The 21720-nt window shown below is 37.1% G+C and overlaps 1 protein-coding gene across 1 annotated transcript in view; it reads left to right on the top strand.

The window, feature by feature from the left end:
* Positions 1-6719: 6719 nt before the first annotated feature.
* LOC111865627 (dynein heavy chain 7, axonemal) overlaps positions 6720-21720 on the top strand; it is a gene marked incomplete at its 3' end in the record, with an annotated part of 20210 nt that continues 5209 nt past the window's right edge. Inside the window, 2 exon segments of the mRNA XM_023853802.2 lie at positions 6720-6782; positions 10436-10678. Of these exon segments, the coding sequence (XP_023709570.2) occupies positions 10451-10678 (228 nt within the window).

The following is a 21720-nucleotide window of genomic DNA, read 5'->3' on the forward strand; positions in this document are numbered from 1 at the left end:
TTGCATGCATTGTTTGGATGTGCAGTTGTACATTCAAGGATATTGCACTGATACCTGCATTGTATATAGCAAGCTTATACCTTGACTGGTTTTATTTGGTATTGAACATGTAAGATATAATCTCCAACTTGACTGGTATGCCATGTAACAAACATACCTCATTATAGTTGATGGATGTTGTGATCTTTTATGGTTTGAGATATATTAGCTACTAAGTTGAATGAATTTATTATGTAATGTGTTTTTATTACAATTTTAACTTATTTTATTTATAATTAAACATGGTATAGTGTTATGTATATTTTAGGTTGATGTATATTTTATGTTGACTAGTTCCATTGTTGGAGCATTTGTTGAAGATATTTGACTTGTTCTGTGTCCAGTGGTGTTGGCCTGTAATTGGATTTGCTTGAATGCAATAAATACTATACTATACTATACTATACTATACTATACCGACTATGCTATCACGGCTCCTACATAATATTAAGCAACAACAAAAATATACCTCTTAAAATACTGCAGCACGTTTTACCACATAACAAAACAACAACGCGAACACAAAACCTTTGATAGTTTAAGAAGCATAATGTACATGATACCTTATTTTTCTAGAAGTCACCTTCCTCTGCGATTATAAAATGTGTATTTTTCAACTGTGTGCAGAGAGAACTGATGAGCCAAACTAAGCCAGTTCATAAGTTTTGCGGATCATTATTCTCACGTTCGAACTTTTTTATTTAAATTCTGTACTTATTGCAGAAGGGCCTCAGAAACACCATTGCTTAAATTTCTTGAAACTTGTTCTTCAAACTGTGGTCCAAAATATTATGTGCAATTGCAATGCATTGCGTTAGGCGCAATTTAAATTCGCAAGTTCCCTTACTATCGGAGAAACATGACTTTTATAAACCTGAAAGTTGATCAGTAATGTTCAACTAGCAATATTCAGCAATAAGAAGCCCTGTACTCCCATCCATTAATCTTGTCTCATCACTCACTCTATTAAATGACAATTCCTGCTGATGCCCAAAATTGAACAACTCTTCTTATATTTCGTGTATTTTGTTAGATCACCTAATCGTGCCACAAATTGCACTCTGCACTATTTCGAGAGAGCACTACTGGCATTTCCTTCATGTCTCCAAAGCCACTTGCTATAACGCTCGACTCTTTAACCACTCATTGCCAAATCTTTCAGCATATACTCTTCTTCCCCAATTTTATGTTAGCCCGCCTCTTACCAGTAAAACTTGAGTAATAATAATAATAAAAATATCTCTGCTATATATACCGAACTAGGTACTACATCGCTTGTGATTTGAATTGTGCTTAGCACTGGCAAAGCAAGTAGCAAGATATAAAGGCATCAACTATGAAGACTTTTATTTATATCAGTCTAGACGTTTGAGAATGAAAATGTTTTTTCATGGCAGCAAAGCCATTTCTGATGATTCAATGTGATTTACAATAATTCGAAGCACTATGAATCAAAGCAAAATTCCTCATATTCTTTCAAAGCTGTATACGATCTTCTAGTGTTTCATCCCCTTTTCGATGTAAGAAAAAAAAGGGGTTACCATAACACAGAGAGATATTTCTATTGTTCCTCACACAACATATTTCAGCCCAGATAGGGCATCATCAGATGATTCGTAAGGAATATGCAAATAATGAAGGAAATATATATACAAGAAATTTTGGATGAACTGATCACACGCTTTCCTTTGAAACAATACAAACTGCTTAAAAAAGGAACAAAATTAACGAGGAGGAGATATACAGTCACACAGTCAGCAATGTAATCTCACAATCCTCTTTTACTTTTTCTAAATAAGAAAAATAGGCTACAAAATCAAAATAGTAGTATATATTTGTCAGTTTAACCTTTAATTAGGTCGGATCCGACTAAACGCAACTAAAACATCTATAATAACATTGTAGTTTTTAAATATATTGTCACGTGATGGAGTGATTATAGATGGGTTTTGGATTGGTAATGGGATTTATTGGCCACTTCAAACAAATAGTGACTACAGTTATAGATCACTATCGCACAAACACTAGTGTTCTCAGTCACAGTCTTCACTGTGCTCCTTGGTAACATCTTAAAACAGAGGTGTTCCTCTGCTTCCGGGCTGACGTCCTCTCAGGCTGGCTGCCATCTCACAGCTACTTCCTACTCTTCTAACTGCCGTCTCAAAACTGCCTCGTAATGGCAGCTGGTCCATGTCATAGACCGCACAGCAAACATCACTGCCACTAGTTCTTCTATTTTTTGAGTGACCTTGATATAAGCTCTGACTGCACAGAAATACCGTCCTTTATTTCCGTGTGCAATCACTGTCAGGCTGATGGTTTGCTTACACCACCATAACCTAGTAACTGCTCTCTCTTCAGTTATAATCTCACAATATCATCACATCATCATCATCAGTAATCTGTCAAGATGACAGGTCCACAGTCTCTTCCAAAACAATTCCTCAACTTAATGCGATCTAGAGCTTTCTCCTTCAAATGACAGTATCCTCTTCTGTCCCCAAGGTCATCCAGCATCTTCTTACGTCTTCTTCCTCGTCTTCTTGTCCCTTCTATCCGCCCCTCTATCTTTCCTTCAATAACTTCTTTTAGAAGGCAGTTTCTGCGTAAAACATGACCATTCCAATTAGCTTTCCGTTTTCTTATTTCGTGTAGGATATTCCTCTACTCACTGACTCTGATTAACACTTCTTCATTTCTCACACAATCGGTCCAACTGATCTTCTCCATCCTTCTCCAACACCACATTTCAAAACTTTCAGATGTTTCTGATCTACTGCCCTAAGTGTCCATCTTTCAGCCCCATACAGAGCTATGCTCCAAATGTAGGATTTCACTAGTTTCTTCCTAAAATTGAAGTCCAATTTGCTGGTAAAAAGATTCTTCTTCTTGCTAAATGCAGCTTTTGCCATGGCAATCCTGGATTTAATTTCACAAGTACACCTTCCATCATCTGTTAACAAGCTACCCAAATATTTAAAACATTTCACATTCTCCACTTGTTTTTGGTCTATCTTTATTGTGACTGGGGTTGGTTGTCTCGAAATTTTCATTACTTTTGTTTTCTCCACATTCATTTCCATGCCATAGCACCTTCCAATTTCAATTAGTCTATCAATCATGCCCTGTAGCACAGTTTCTTCCTTAGCCATTAACACAAGGTCATCTGCATATTTCACAGTTTGAATAATTTGCCCTCCTACTTTGAAGTCACCGAGCCCATCCAGAGCTTCCTTGGTAAGGCATTCGCTGTACAAGTTGAACAGAATTGGTGATAAACAGCATCCTTGTCGAACTCCTCTTCCAATCTGCACACTTCCTGTCTCCCCCCTGTCCAGTCGTACTCTAACTTTCTGATCCATGTACAATTTGCTAATCAATCTTCTTTCATGCCAATCGATACCTGTTTCTTTCAGGATCTGCATTAATTTGGTCCAGTTTACCCGGTCAAATGCCTTCTGCCAGTCTATGAAGCAAACACACAGTTCTTCATCTATCTCCAAAGTTCGTTCCGCTATAATTCTCATCATCCCAATTGCATCCCTGGTTCCTTTTCCTCTTCTAAATCCAAACTGATCTTCTCCAAGTACATCCTCTATTTTCCTTTCAATTCTTCTTTTAAGTATCTTTGCTATTATCTTTGCTGTATGTGCAATAAGACTTATTGTGCGATGGTCGCTGCATTTTGTAGCTTTTGTCTTTTTCTTTAAGGCAATCATTGTAACTTCTGTAAAGTCCTTGGGCCACTCTCCACTTTCATATATGGTGTTCATTAGTTTTGTCAGTGTTTTCAAACCACCTTCTCCCAGTAACTTGAGCACATCTCCAGGTACATCATCATCTCCTGTAGCCTTTCCCTTCCTCATTTCCTTGATAGCTTTTTCCACCTCACTTTGTAAAATATATGGTCCTTTCTCGTCTGTATCTACTTCTTCTTCCGGTTCAACTTCTAAGGTTTCTGGCCGATTAGGTCGATCATATAGTTCTGAAATATAATTTTCCCAAATTTTCAGCACTTGCCTCTGATCTACTATTCTATTCCCCTGGGAGTCTTCGATGCCAACATTTTGAATCCCATGATTCTCTTTCCATCCTAGTTCTTTTGTCTTCATGTACATCAAATCATAACGTCCTGTTCTTTGAAATTCTATAATCTCATTACATATCTTCTCAAGATATTCCTTTTTGGCCCTGTCCGTGGCTCTTTTCAATTCATTCCTCAGTCTCCTGTATTTCCTCCTGCCTTCTTCATTGTTGACATTCTTCCATTTCCTTCGCTCCTCCATTTTACTCATCATCTCCTGTGTAACCCATGGTTTTCTTGCTATCTTCTCTACTTTACCAACCAAATCACTGATAGTATCTAACATGCGTTCTTTTATATTGTTCTACTGCACTTCAGCATTTCCGCTTTCACCTTCAATTGCACCAAGTTTCTCTTCTAGGGTCTCTTGCATGCTTTGTCTTTGAGCATATAACTTCTCCAAATCCCATCTGTGTCTGCGCTTTCGAAATCTTATAATTTTCTTGAACCTGTTTCGGAACTTGGCAACCAGTAAGTTGTGGTCAGAGTCAATATCTGCTCCAGGCAGCGTCTTCACATCCTTCACACTGTTTCTGAATCGATGTTTCACAAGGATGTAGTCCTGCTGATGCCGCCTTCAATCCCCAGGTGCCTTCCATGTGTAAAGTCTTCTCTTTGGCTTCTTAAACCAAGTGTTGGTAACAACCAGTCCACAAAATCACAAAAGTCAATAAGCATTTGACCCTTGTGATTCCGTCTTCCTAGTCCATGTGATCCAACAATATTCTGATATGATTCATCTCCAACAGTGCTATTCCAGTCTCCTAATATGATGCTGTTTGTGTCACCTCTTCCATCTTCCTGAAGAATTTCTTCAATTGTGTCATACACTTCTTCCACTTCATCATCATCATACTCTGATGTTGGCGTGTACACTTGCATAATCAGTATATCTACCGGTTCCGCCTTCAACTCCAGAGCAATAATTCTGTCATTACAAACAATCTTCTTAACAACACTCCTCACTACACTTTTATGTACCACTATTGCCACACCTCTTTCAGCCTGTTCACCTCCGGAATAATACACTGTATAATCACCACTTCTTATTTCACCTTGTCCTTTCCACGACACTTCGCTGACACCTAGAACAGACACCTTATTCTTCTGCATTTCCTTTTTCAAATTCTCCAATTTGCCTGCTTGATTCAAGGTCCTTACATTCCATGTCTCACAATATACAGTTCTTCATTACCTGTATATTCCTTACGAAACACCTGACGACGGCCTGTCTGCGCCGAAACATGTTGCGAATGGAATAACAAATAAATTTATTTGACGGTAAACCCAAGCCCATTTTTTTTTTGGTTACATAATTTTATATTTATAATTTTATGGCATAAAATGTATAGTAAAAGTTAAAAGGTAAAGCTATCTCTGTAACAGGCTGTGAAGGCCCATACGGTTGTGAGACGTGGAGGCTCCCACATTTTCTCTAGACAATCGGCTCACAGATGGCGGTAAGTTTGTCAGCCTTACGCGCCGATCGCCTTTTACCATCCAGGATGATTCTTGGTACTAATTTCTGTTAGAGACCAAGTCGAACCCAGGGCCATAGTGTGGCCGGAAGGACTAGGTAAATTGGTAAAACCACTTCATCGGAACTCGAACCCGCGGCATTCCGGCTTGTAGCTTAGTGCCTCAATCAACTACACTACCGCGTGTCCCCAATTGAATTACACAATTGCACTAATTATTACATAAATAAAGGAAGTTGTAGTAAGTTGTGTTGTTACGAAGCTATTATGTGGGTTAGATCTCGGAGTGCATTTTCTTCTAATTTATTTATCATAGCCTGTTTTTAGCGGGTTTTGTTCTTTCTTTAAGTAAAGGAATGACTATATATTAACTCACATACGCAATTTTAGGATTGTTACATGTGCTGACTTCAAACGTTTTAATTATGACATCATTCACCAGCAATTCAAGAACAGATACAAACATGTTACTGTCAGAAAAATAACGTTACCGATTACTGTAAATCTTAATTATATAAGAAACGGTTCGAACCATTAGAAAGCGGACGTTTGAAGATTACATTCCTGCACATAATGCTATGTAATCAGAAGATAAATGGTAAACACCGCTATGAGAATCTCAAATTCTACAGAGGGCGCCTGGTTAAAAAACCGCCAGCTCTTGCTGAGCCTTGATAACAGATTTGACATAATTTTGGTGAAAATCACCAGAATTTCGACATATCGCAAAATAAAAAAATCTGTCACCATGTGCTGTAGAAGCACCGGATCTGGTGACAGAATCACTCCGTTGGCCCCCCTGTACCTATCCATGGATGCCAATTATGCATCTGGATGAAGTGGTAGGCAAATATTTGTAGGGCTCTTGGTCGTTTTAATCTCTATGTGAATCCGAAATTTCCATTTAGTCTATTTTAGAGATTAACTGAAGACGCCCAAAATAGAGAAATTTCTGTCAAATTCACATAAAAGGCTTTCCCATTGGTCAGACTGTTTCGGCAATGCACATGCACAAATTTCCCGATAACGAAGAACCTGCCTGCCATCTAACGAATGGTTACTATATCACGATGTACATATGTAAATCACCATGGAAACCAAAGTAGACATTTTAAGAGAAGGGAGCCCATCGTCAACGCAGAGAAGCTCCCGTTCACCCTTACGTTTGACGAAAACTGGCCGTGAGTACTTTGCTTTGTGTTTTTATACATTTTCTACATGGAGAATTCTTACTCACTTGACGAGTACAGGGCTCTGCGCTTCACGGCGACCGGTGCATAGCCGGCCGCGAGGTGCATGCGAATTTTGCCGATGATTCAGAGTGTCTGATGACCGATAAAATTCACTATGAAGTAATTGCAATTCACAGATCACAGGAGGTGTTAAAAATGCCGTCCTCTCTACACGTAAATATTTTTTGCAATTAATTGCTTTGCTATAAAAACAAAGGTAATATATTCCTTCTTGCACTTACAGCACACCAGACTTAAAGTGTCACTGGATGGCTTCAGCAGTTGTGTTGCCGTTCTTGCACTAGACTTTGACACTGCAGTCTCTCGAGCTAGATGGTTAAAGTGATTTACTAGGTTTATGTTCAAGCCTGGCCCCTGTGTCATGTAACTTCTTAGTAAGCACCCGGCGCTTATGTTTCTGTTTCTTGTCTATTAGGAGTCCCGTTGGTCTAAGTTTATTCGCAAAATTGTGAATTGCTTGTTTGCTGAGAATTACTTCATCGTGAAATTTACATCAAAATTTTCGCCGACGCTCTAGCACAGCCGTGTCAAACATGTAGCCCCTCAACTTTTAGAGCTAACTGATATTAAAATTTTAGTAGAAATATGAACGTTGTCATAACAGATCCAACAGCATCACAGAACGCGGAAGAACAGCGAGACCTCACAAACAAGTGAAAGTGCAACCAATAACATAAGTTGAACTTTAATTAACGAACTTTTAACAATAATAATAATAATTAAACTAGTTAAAAAGAACTAGACACAGTAGTGAGCGTAAGTAAAATGAGACTGTAAAACAAGTGCAAGTGTAGCCAGTGACATGAATTGAACTTCGATTCACGAACTTTTAACGTTTAACAATTAAATTAGAATAATAATTTTAACTTGTGTTTTATAAAAGAACTCGATATATTAGTGAGCGTAAGTCTGGATAAGATACAGAGTCGAATGAGTGAAAAGTGAATGTGACCGCGTGTAATTATACAGCCATGTTCATACGCCTGAGGACGACCTCTTGAGGTCGAAACATGTACTGATAATAAAAAACGTGTTGTACGAGTATAGTCGGTAAAATTCACTACTATTGATAAATTAGCAGGCTGCAGGAAATTCAATGTTTTGCTATTTCTAACATAATTTCTTGTATAATCTCTCTTTTACATATTGAAGAGTTGATTGATACTTGTCAAAAATGGCATTCTCTTGCTTTTTAAAACTGTAAGATATTAGGTAATTATATTGAAATTATTCCAAAATAATAAATAGACACCGACCGGCTTTCCCGACCGCCTTAACCAGAGTCTAGAGCTGATTACGTCGGAACGTACTATGAAGTCGTTATTGTATTGTATTGTCAAACGAGTGATATGTTAGACTGTGAAATGACAGTGAATGTGAACTATGTAGTTATTTGTAAATAAGGCGCTTAAGTGCCCAGTGATTCAGTTACTAATCCGAAAACTTTGTATAATCACTATCACGCGATATTTAATGTAAGAAAGGGGGTATTGGAGCGGGTATTTGGATTGTTGGGTTGTTCGGCTGCGGATGATAAGTTAGGAATTTAATTGAAGAGACAACCGATCATGGGCGGGTTTGAACGTGTGCTAAACGAAATGAGATCCTAAATTGGAGCCAACGAAGACGTAAAGAAAGATGGCCAGCAAGCCCATTAAAGTATCTGCCACCACCATATAGCAGTTGTCGATGTGCCCCAGGACTTCATCCAAAGGAATGCAAGTTATGCATTTTTCGAAGAGATAATGAACTAAAAGTTAAAGTTTCATTTCATGAGTGGAGACAGGACGCCCAACGAAGCCATCAGCCAGGTTCTGAGGCTAGGGGCTGCGAGAGCGGCAGCCGACCATCAGGAAGATCAGGAAAACTGCGGATGGCAAGATCTGGAGTGCGCTTGGACCCATGGCTGCCAGGGACCGAGTGAAGTAGGACAGGGTGACCCATATACTGACAGTGTTGGGGTGTCAGTCATCTTAGGGGATAATGCCGACAGAAATATACCAAGAAGGACTGGCTGGGTTGAGGTCAACTGAGATCCGAGAAACAGGTAGGGGTTCGCACCAAGAAGGCGCTGGTGACATCACTCTAGCCCCCTCGCTACAAACTTTAGATGCTGGTAAGGCAGGGCGATGACAGCCTACTCTTAAACGTTGAACTCCAGACTGGGGACAAATCACGCTATGTAACCACGGGCACCGTAGTAGGAGTGACGATAACCAGACCAGACTTCACTGAAGGACTGCCCGAGATGGAATTTACCTGGCCGTATGTCCCACAGATGGCGTTGGAGACCTTTCCTGCCTGGAAGGAAGAGTTTGTAGAGTTGGCCTTGAGTCGGAGCCCCTTGACGACTTGTGTATTCGTTACTAAGATCACCGTCGTGTTCATCCTGGGGCTGGATTATTTCGCGACAACGATGCAGCTTTGGATTTGGGATGCCGCATGCTATGACTGAGCGAGGAAGAACTGTCATTGTGATGCTCCGGGGCTCGACCATGTTCTTTCCCTCACAAAGGGCGGCGGTGAGGTGGTATAGGCTCAGTTTGGGAGAGCACTGATGTCGCTGCTGGAAGACTCCCCCCCTCCCTTGGAGGCTACTGATAGCCTAGCAGAGTTGGGTTCAAAACCCACTCACCGAGCTGGAATGCCTAAGGTGAAGACGATTCAACCGTGAATGGAGGTGCCCACTAGGATGGCTGGGGACCAGTGACAACAGAAGCACACTAACGGAGGCGCACATCGTAGAGCGCACATGTTTCAAGTTGTGTATTGCCCTAAGGAAGGAGGAGCCAGATGACTGCAACGTGGAACCGATACTACAGTGAATTGGGACTGGACAATATCCGAAGTGGAAACAGAAGAGATGGGGCTAGTACGGCATTGTGGCACTATTTCAAAGGGTGGCCATAACATAACAGGAAGACCTCCTCAGGACAGAGGTTATGGCAAGATGCATGAGGTATTTTCAGGAAGAGTGGCCTTAGTCAAGAAGCAAAGTTACGTGACGCTGAAAATGCAGAATCTTGGAAACATGGAAATGTCACAGAGGTGTCCATTGCTATACACTGGTGTATTAAAGCATGCTTCTGGCAACAAATATGAGCAGGACAGTTGTAGGAGTCATTCTGTAATCCTTTCACAACAAGCCGATATATTGCTGCACAGCAGATCCGAGAGGCCCTCCAGTGGAGGTGGAGTGACCAACAGTAGTCATACCTCTCTTCACATAATTTCATGACCCCCCNCCAATAAATCCAGTTACTAACCCAAACACTCTGTGTATTAAGTCTCATGTGACAATATTAATTATTATTAACATATATATGCAAAGCTGCATTTCACATATATTTCTTTAATAATACTGTGAATTTTGTTCTTCTGGCATACCACATGTAAACTGCCTTGTCTGAATAATGTAAGTTCAGATATTTCCCTTCAGACTAATTACAATAGTTGTGAAAGTTGTATGTCGTTGGAAGTGCGATGAAACAATTTTCTGATTGAGAATTATTAAATAATATGAACATGTTGAAACATATTATAATGCACCTTTGCATTTGTTAAATATATTTTGTTTCCAGAACAGTTCAAGAGCAATGGCCATGCAAAAACAAGGTAATTCATCAAAAAAGAGCTCAGGGCATAAGATAGAGATGCAGTTATCAAAACTGCAAAAAGCAGTACAGCTGGATGAAAGGAACTTGACAGTGGAAGAATTATTTTCTCTTCCTAAAACTGCCCTTAAACCTCCTGCTTCATTGAGAGATAGGAAGGACTTCCATAAGAAAACTAGATCACAGCTACTGAAAGAGAAGGAAGATCAGGTGAATATTCTTCATAGTGCATTACTCTACACATATAATATGTTAACACAGTAAGGTGAGAATTGTAAAGCTTGTAACTTTATAGTTATTAACTTATGTTGAGCATCTAGAAGTTATTTCAGAATAAATTTACCTTATGAACTACGTATGAAAATCTCACTTCACACTATGTGCTATAGAGTTTGAACAGATCTTGAATGTGTAGAGTTTTATAATGGGTTTTGATATGCTTCAACTCTATGGCTATTCATGTCTGCAGAGTTTGTATCATGAGTAATTTGTCGCCTATGAAATTAACCACAGTGGAACCCTCATTTAATGTGCTCTGATTTAACATTTTCCTGCATTTATTACTCTAATTTAACGAATCAACTTTGTTTTGCATCCATAACTGAAGTGAATACAATTGGACATGTGAAAAAATAACAGCGAATACATCACATTTCAAAGTCACATAAAAGTTACACAGTGGTCTATCACAATAATATAACAACCATTATAAGGCACATAACAATAAAAGATCCCAAGTCAGTAATCTCAGTCCTAAATTTTCTCCATTTAAGAATTTCCTCAATATAGCGTTTAAATCTAATGGCACCCAAAGAAACGTGAAATGGAGGTTTCACTGTGTATGGTATTTATTGAACAAATCCTGAAAACTGGATGGTAATTACCAAGTAATAAATTAATAATACTTTATTATATGATTTCTTCACTGTTACACTTCTAGTAATTGTTGGAATAATAAGCCAACCAGTTCAATTAATTTAATAGAACAGGTTAAATTCAAGTTAATTTGTTTCGTTTCATTCTGGTCCATCACACTGTTAAGTTTACAATTAAGTTTATTTCAGTCCAATGTGACATATAATGCTTTCACCACTTCAGCACTTAGTTACCTAACAAGTTTCGATTCCTAATGAATCATCATTGGAGGTGATCAGGAACCCACCAATACGTAAATGTTTTTATAAGTCTATATACTCTTAAAACATTTATGATGCTCACTATATGTAGTTGTTTATTTTTCCATTTTTGAAATAGATGTTTGACGTAAACTTTTATAATAAGAACATTCTTGAAATATATTACTTAGAAGTGATGTAATTACAACACTTCCATAAAGGATAGTTTAAAAATGTAATTTTCCACTGCACCGTATACAAAATTTCAATTTGTTTCACTACAGCAGCCTTCCTTTACGTTAAAATTATGTCATGAATGTGTGTGAAAGCTTATTTTTAAGTTAAGAAATTTATTCGTGAACCAATATGGATCAGGGGGTACGCGGTAGCATAGTGGTTAAGGTACTATGTTACAAGCTGGAAGGTCGCGGGTTCAAGTCCCAATGAGGTCATTGGATTTTTTCAATTGACCTAATCCTTCTGGCCGCACTAGGCCCTGGGGTTTACTCAGCCTCTAACAGAAGTGAGTACCAGGAATNGCTGGTTTACCCTTGCCCCTTGGGGTTGTCGTAAGTCTTGGTATGGTTTACAATAAACATCAACATAAAATCCCAACGTACATACATACATACATACATACATACATACATACATACATACATACATACATCTGCTTTCAGGATAATCATAAATGCAATCTGTGCTGAATATGAAACATGTCACAAGCTTTACAAACAACAATACATCTTTACAAATCCAACATGCCATATCACAATAACAAACAGACATAAATGCAAACAACGTGCATCTAAATAAATACATAAAATACAGATTATGTTTACACTTAATGTCTATATTGATGCCTACTGTGGGACATCCATCAGTCAGCATGCACTCCCCTTCTATTCCTTAGCTGTTGATCCCGACAGAGGAGCAAAATTCATCAGCAGTATATGATGGATTATGTACTAGGATATCCCTTATTTCTTTTATAAACTGTTTTTTTATCATATACTAAATCAGTTAAATAATCAGGAAGACTGTTATTTTATAAATATTTTTATACTCATGCAATGGACCCCTTTCTGCCTCATTGCGAGATGTGATTGTAGGACATGTAAATTTCTTTCATGTCTTGTCAGTCTCTCATAAATTGAATAATTAAAAGTAAAATCCTCCAAATTATTTATCATAAAAGTCATCAAGGATAAAATATATTGAGAGACCAATGTTAATATATTTAACTTTATAAATGCTGGCCTACATGACTCTCTTCCATTATTAATCTACCAGTCTTCTTTGGTAAGATAAAGATTTTCTTGGCCTCTGACAAATTACCCCAAAAGACTATTCCATATCTCATGAGTGAATGAAGGTATGCATGATATATCATTTTAAGTGTTGTAACATTACTATCATCATCATCATCATCATCATCATCATCATCATCATCATCATCATCATCATCATCATCATCATCATCATCATCATCATCATCATCATCATCATCATCATCATCATCATCATCATCATCATCATCATCATCATCATCATCATCATCATCATCATCATCATCATCATCATCATCATCATCATCATCATCATCATCATCATCATCATCATCATCATCATCATCATCATCATCATCATCATCATCATCATCATCATCATCATCATCATCATCATCATCATCATCATCATCATCATCATCATCATCATCATCATCATCATCATCATCATCATCATCATCATCATCATCATCATCATCATCATCATCATCATCATCATCATCATCATCATCATCATCATCATCATCATCATCATCATCATCATCATCATCATCATCATCATCATCATCATCATCATCATCATCATCATCATCATCATCATCATCATCATCATCATCATCATCATCATCATCATCATCATCATCATCATCATCATCATCATCATCATCATCATCATCATCATCATCATCATCATCATCATCATCATCATCATCATCATCATCATCATCATCATCATCATCATCATCATCATCATCATCATCATCATCATCATCATCATCATCATCATCATCATCATCATCATCATCATCATCATCATCATCATCATCATCATCATCATCATCATCATCATCATCATCATCATCATCATCATCATCATCATCATCATCATCATCATCATCATCATCATCATCATCATCATCATCATCATCATCATCATCATCATCATCATCATCATCATCATCATCATCATCATCATCATCATCATCATCATCATCATCATCATCATCATCATCATCATCATCATCATCATCATCATCATCATCATCATCATCATCATCATCATCATCATCATCATCATCATCATCATCATCATCATCATCATCATCATCATCATCATCATCATCATCATCATCATCATCATCATCATCATCATCATCATCATCATCATCATCATCATCATCATCATCATCATCATCATCATCATCATCATCATCATCATCATCATCATCATCATCATCATCATCATCATCATCATCATCATCATCATCATCATCATCATCATCATCATCATCATCATCATCATCATCATCATCATCATCATCATCATCATCATCATCATCATCATCATCATCATCATCATCATCATCATCATCATCATCATCATCATCATCATCATCATCATCATCATCATCATCATCATCATCATCATCATCATCATCATCATCATCATCATCATCATCATCATCATCATCATCATCATCATCATCATCATCATCATCATCATCATCATCATCATCATCATCATCATCATCATCATCATCATCATCATCATCATCATCATCATCATCATCATCATCATCATCATCATCATCATCATCATCATCATCATCATCATCATCATCATCATCATCATCATCATCATCATCATCATCATCATCATCATCATCATCATCATCATCATCATCATCATCATCATCATCATCATCATCATCATCATCATCATCATCATCATCATCATCATCATCATCATCATCATCATCATCATCATCATCATCATCATCATCATCATCATCATCATCATCATCATCATCATCATCATCATCATCATCATCATCATCATCATCATCATCATCATCATCATCATCATCATCATCATCATCATCATCATCATCATCATCATCATCATCATCATCATCATCATCATCATCATCATCATCATCATCATCATCATCATCATCATCATCATCATCATCATCATCATCATCATCATCATCATCATCATCATCATCATCATCATCATCATCATCATCATCATCATCATCATCATCATCATCATCATCATCATCATCATCATCATCATCATCATCATCATCATCATCATCATCATCATCATCATCATCATCATCATCATCATCATCATCATCATCATCATCATCATCATCATCATCATCATCATCATCATCATCATCATCATCATCATCATCATCATCATCATCATCATCATCATCATCATCATCATCATCATCATCATCATCATCATCATCATCATCATCATCATCATCATCATCATCATCATCATCATCATCATCATCATCATCATCATCATCATCATCATCATCATCATCATCATCATCATCATCATCATCATCATCATCATCATCATCATCATCATCATCATCATCATCATCATCATCATCATCATCATCATCATCATCATCATCATCATCATCATCATCATCATCATCATCATCATCATCATCATCATCATCATCATCATCATCATCATCATCATCATCATCATCATCATCATCATCATNTTTTCATAATTCGTATTGCCTAACATGCCTTTCCCAATCTGGGTAACAGTGATTCAACCTTCAGTGATTCTTCCAATTCAGGAACTTATCAATTTCAATGCCCAAAAATTTAATATGAGTTTTCACTTGTAATAATTCATCATTAAACTTTAAATGTACAGGCATATTGTCACAATTGATTGTTTCAAATTTTAACACTTTAGTTTTCCTCAAGTTTAGGGATGAGCTATTGTATTTAAACCACTGACTTAAGGAATTTAACATAAGTTTTTACCTTTCTTGAATTTCATCGATATTAATACCCGACACTAATATACTTGTATCATTGACATACAACAGTGACTTGTTGTCGATACTTAATGCTGACACCAGGTCATTAATTTATAAAAGGAACAACAAAGGACCCAAAATCGAGCCCTGTGGCACTCCAGATTTGGCAGTTCCCCAGTCTGAACAGCATTTACCATTTTCATTATTATAGAGTTCAACTCTTTGTCTTCTGTTTTCCAGATAGGACTTCAACCATATTTTTATTTTACCACCAATGCCATATGTTGCTAATTTACTCAAAAGAATATCATGACTCACACAGTCAAATGCTTCTGTCAAATCACAAAAAATTGCTAATGAGTGATTGCGTCTTTCCAACATTTCCAAAATATGATTAGTTAATGTATATATTGCCATTTCTGTGTTACTGTTTTCTCTAAATCCAAACTGTGCAAAAGACATTAAATTGTTTGTATGTATGTGTTGCTTTATCCTATTATACATCATTCTTTGAAAAATCATATAAAAACTTATTAGCAATGATACTGGTCTATAGTTTGCCGTAATTGCCTTCTCACCTGTTTTTTATATAGGTCTTAATGAGGCAAATTTCATTCTATCAGGATATATTCTGTGCTCAAAAGATGCATTAAATATGTGACACAATGGTTTACTTATCTCAGTTATACAATATTGCAATATCTTACTAGAAATGCCATCATATCCTGTAGAATCTTTTGATTTTTGCAACATAAGTATGCTCTTTATTTCCACCTCCATTGTGGGTATTAGCCTCAGTTCAGGGAATTTATCAAACTTCAAAGTGTCTAAGAATTTAATAGCTTCATTTTTATTGGCACGTTTCGTTTCCAGATTCTCAGCTACAGTTATAAAGTATTTATTGAATATTTCTACTACTTCCTTAGTATTAGTTACTTTGCTTTTCCCCACTTTCAATTCGGCTATATTATCTGGGTCCCTCCTTTTCCCAGTTTCTTTATTAATAATCTTCCAGGTTAATTGTATTTTGTTTTCCGAGTTACTTATAAGTTTTTGGTAGTACAATTTCTTAGCTTCTTTTATCACTTTCGTTAATGTTATACAGTACTTTTTATAGTATGAGTCCAATCTTTCATCCTTTGAGTTTTTAACTAAGTTGTATAAAGCTCTTTTATGATTGCAAGATGTTCGTATACCTTTGGTTATCCATTTATTGGTGTCTTTCTATTTTTTTCTACACCAGGGGAAAGCTGTTTTCTAAAATTGTTAAGAAGGTATTATGAAATGTATTAAAATTCATATTAACGTTCTCTTGATCATAAAGTACTTCCCAATTTTCATTTTGTAATGCCTGTTGGAAATATGCTATGTTCTCATCATTGATATCCCTAAATGCTCTTACTTGGTCCCTTTTCTTTATCACCTGTAAATTTTCAAGTACTAAGATTTGTCCATCATGGTCTGAAAACCCATTTATCGCGGAATGGGTTTGAAATTTATTGAAGACATTCTTATCTGAGAACAAATGATCGATGAGTGTGACAGAAGTGGGACCTGTTCTAGTCGGACAGTCAATTATTTGAGCTAGATTATAAGTGTCTAATAAGGATTGTAACTGTATTTTTTTATGGTTTTCATTAAGGTAATTTATATTTGTATCGCCACAAATTACAGTTCCAATTTAAGGGTTACTAAATATGAAAGTGTAGCATCCAGCTGCTCAATAAATTGGCTGATGTCCCCATCTGGTACTCTGTAGAGACAGAAAATACCTAATTTCTTATTACTTATAAATATCTTCACCGCACAGGCTTCAAAAACCTTCTCCCTACTTAACTTATTAAGATCTAGCTTTTGATATGTTATATTATTCTTAACTAATATACAAACTCCTCCATTCTTAAGACATATTATGTGAAAAACCTGTTGCCAATTTTATATTTTGTCATGAAGAACATGGATAACGCGTCTGTGCTCAAATGATGCTCACTAATACATAAAATATCAGGATTATTATATATATCATTTTAAAAAATAGCTAATTCTTCTTTTTTATTTCTAATGCTTCTTATTTTCTGATGATATATGACAAGAGAATTCTGCTGACTATTGTTTCCATTTTGAGTTACAGTCAACTCTCGATTATCCGGGGGCAGATTAACCGGTTTGCGGCTTAACCGGGGCTTTTTTTTTTAAGTTTATATGTTGTTTAATATTCATTCACTTTTGTTTCACATGGTGAGTTTAACACTATTTTCGCACTAGTGTGAACCGAGCTCTGCATTATTTCGTCCCGTTATGCGAACACAATGTTCTAGGGTGGGGGTGAAAGAATGCAAGAATTTTTGGAAAGTTTCAAGGACAAATACACCGCCCCAGGTTATTTAACGGTACCATCTCAGTGTGAGAGTGCATTGTGAAAGTAAGTATCAGTTTCTTAATATAGATCTTCAAGTGCGTTAGCAAAATGTCGGGGTTTAAAAGGAAGCGTGTTGTGTTAAGTATTCAACAGAAACTTGAAATTATCAATCAGCTGGAAAAAGGAGCTGTAGTTAAACAATTAGCAATGCAATACGGTATTGGAGAACAAACTGTTCGTGATTTGAAAAAACAAAAGAATGAGTTAATTTCCTTTGCTTCGTCTTCTAATTCAAGCGGAATGAAGAAGAGAAAAACCATGAAGAAATCAACATACGATGATCTCGACAAAGCGATGCTGACCTGGTTTAATCAACTAAGGGCACAGGGAACAACAATAACAGGACCAGTTTGTGCTAAACAAGCTAAATATTTTTTCGAAGCACTTGAACTAGAAGGGAGTTTTGACGCTTCTTCCGGTTGGCTAACACGTTTCAAGCAGCGTCATGGAATACGAGAAATCAGTATTCAAGGTGAGAAATTGTCAGGGGACTTGTCAGCATCAGATCAATTTTGCACCAATTTTGATAGTTTTGTGAAAAGTGAAAATCTGCTGCCAGAACAAATCTATAATGCCGATGAAACGGGTCTTTATTGGAAATGCTTGCCAACCAGAACATTGGCATTTCAAAATGAAAGACAGGCTCCAGGTCACAAATCCAGTAAGGAGAGATTGACAGTCTTGTGCTGTTCTAATGCATCAGGAACACACAAACTAATACCAGTAGTTATCGGCAAAGCGAAAAGACCACGCTCTTTTAAAGGAACAGTAGCTTCAAGTCTGCCTATCCATTATTTTAACCAGAAAGTAGCTTGGATGAATAGAGCGATATTTAAAGAATGGTTTGATTTTAAATTCGTGCCTCAAGTTCGTGACCATCTAAAATCCCAAGGCCTACCTGAGAAAGCTGTGCTCCTCATTGACAATGCGCCCTCACATCCTAACGAAAGTCTCCTGAGGTCAGATGATGGAAATATTTTTGTGAAATATTTTCCCGCTAATGTTACCGCACTTATCCAACCAATGGATCAAGGAGTTATCTCAAGTATGAAGAGAATCTACAGATCAAATTTGCTACAAAAGTACATCGATGAAGGCAATGATCTGACGTGTTTCTGGAAGTCCTTTTCAGTATTAGATGCCATATACGAGATTTCAACAGCGTGGGATACAGTAAAGCCATCTGTATTGAAAAATTCATGGAAGAAACTGATGCCTTTCATCACTAATGAAGATGACGAAATCCATGGATTCACTGGATTCAGTGAAAATGAGATAGCCATAAAATTGACAAAAGTGGCTAACCAAGTTCATGGTGGTGAAGAAGTCAACGAGGAAAATATAAGAGAGTGGTTTAACTGTGACTCGTGTGAACCGGGCTTCGAAATGTTAAGCAGTGACGAAATCGTAACTTCAATGGGGGTGCAGCCAGAAGAGCGGGAAGAAAGTGAGAATGAGGAAGAGGTGGACAGTGTTGCCAGTAAGAAAGTATCACATGGTGCTGCGCTTAATCATTTGGAATCCTTACTAGACTATCTTGAGAGTGAAGAGGACAGTTTATTAAGTGACAAGCTAATATTACGTAGGCTTCGTACGGATATCCGTAAAAAGGAAAATGCCGCGAAAAAGCAAAAGACAGTATTAAATTATTTTAAGTGTTAAGTGTGACCGTAAAAAGTGCTGGATGTTGTTGAACAGTGATTGAAATAACTAATTCATACTGAGTGTAATGTAAAGAAAGTATTAAATAGGCCATGAGATGACATAGAAATGAGGATGAATAAATTTAAATACAGGTAGGTCTATAGTATTATGAAGGTATTAAAAGGTAAAAGGTAAAGTTGTTCCTCTGCTCAACGAATTAAGCCCTACGCCATTAAGGCGTGTGGGGGAGTGGATGTATAGATCCAAATTTTCTTGACCTCGGCACTAGTTGGAGGTGAGTGGTCAGCTTCACGCCCCGGCCGCTTTACCCCCGGGGAAAGAGCCCCCGGTACCCATTGGATAGGAGGTTGGATGGACCCCAGAGCCGGTCTGGACGATTTGGAGAAGTTAAAATTCTTGACCCTACCGGGACTCGAACTCCGACCCTTCACAGTCGTCCAGCCCGTATAATAAAATTTGGCTTAACCGGGTTTTCGATTAACCGTGACTTCCATCCCCACCATTAGCCCGGATAATCGAGAGTTGACTGTATTCCCATAAAAAATCCTCATTTCTTGTATTTGGTATCTTCGACGTCTTCTAGGGGGAATAGTTTGCAACACTACACTGGCTATTCCCTGATCCTCAGCTGAGATTATTGTTGCATCCTCCTTCCATGTTAGACTAATCGGCATTCCAATTTGTATTTCCTGCAGCTGCATTTCAGTTTTTTCCATTAGTAGCATTACTAGCTTGTCTTTACCTGAATTTCTTATTATATAGTCCATGATGTGTGAAATCTTCTCTTTCTAGGTCTATGGGCATCATAGTCGTATGCCTATATTTGTTGGTAATGTCATTCAACTTTTTATTAAAAACTTTAACCTCATCATTAAGTATTGATGTTTCCATCAAATCATGCCTATGGGGGCCACCCATAATTATGATATTGGTGTGTCATGCAAACAGCAGAAGGTGCAAAGTGCAGTAGTGTTTGTGTGCTCTGTACAAGGAAGGCATAACAAACTCTTTTACTGTAATAACTTTGAAGAAATATTTAATATGAATGTGATAACTTAAAACTGTGAATTATATTTTAAGATTAGCAACAAGAGTGGAAAGACTATTTGAAGATATGAGCTGAAAATAATGACTGAAAAAATGTAGATCATAAAAATTGTATACTGCTAATTTAAGGGCTTAGAATCGCTGAAGTATCAGAAATCATAGCATACAATCATGATTTTTAGAGAAAACTTAGTACTGTAATATCAGAAATAATGATATAAGACTCTGAAAATTAGAAGCAGCTAATTTAAAAACTACAGTATTAGTGATTAAGAACTGTCATATTATTGATATATAATTGTTGCTTACTGAATGCACCATCAATTTGATTTAGACCTCAAAACATAGTAGGGGTTAAAGGGTTCATTCATTCATTCATTCATTCATTCATTTCGTGTCCATGGATCATATACATGATATAAGACATGTCATTCTTGTGTAGTTATAGTATAATAAGTTTCATGATGGGGGGGGGGGCTGCATGTGAAGCATGCAGTGCAACGTGGAATTTGGGTACCAATTCAGCATTTGCTCTGGGACCAAGGGAAACCACGGAAAACCTTGATCGAATTGGCCGGTCACAAGACCTCCCAGATACACTGGTTTCTAGCAGCACCACTCCCACCGCCTCGGCTAAATATCCCATAGTCCCTGCTGTGTTTTCTCCAGCACATGGCATCCAGTTTCCTGCAAGAAGAGAGTTACGCAGTATACACTCCTAGTGTGTGTTAAGCTAAGCTCAATTGTTCTTACTTTTAAATTATTATATGATCCTAATGTGAACTAAGTCTTGTCCACATAGGAGAGGAACTCATCTATGCTATAAAAGCAATGTTTTAATAGAAATGTTTTCAAAGTAATTTTAAATTTACATAATGCTGGTATCTCTTTAATGTATTGCGGTAGGTGG

This window comes from Cryptotermes secundus, unplaced genomic scaffold (genome assembly GCF_002891405.2).
Source record: "Cryptotermes secundus unplaced genomic scaffold, Csec_1.0 scaffold2481, whole genome shotgun sequence".
Lineage (NCBI taxonomy): Eukaryota > Metazoa > Arthropoda > Insecta > Blattodea > Kalotermitidae > Cryptotermes > Cryptotermes secundus.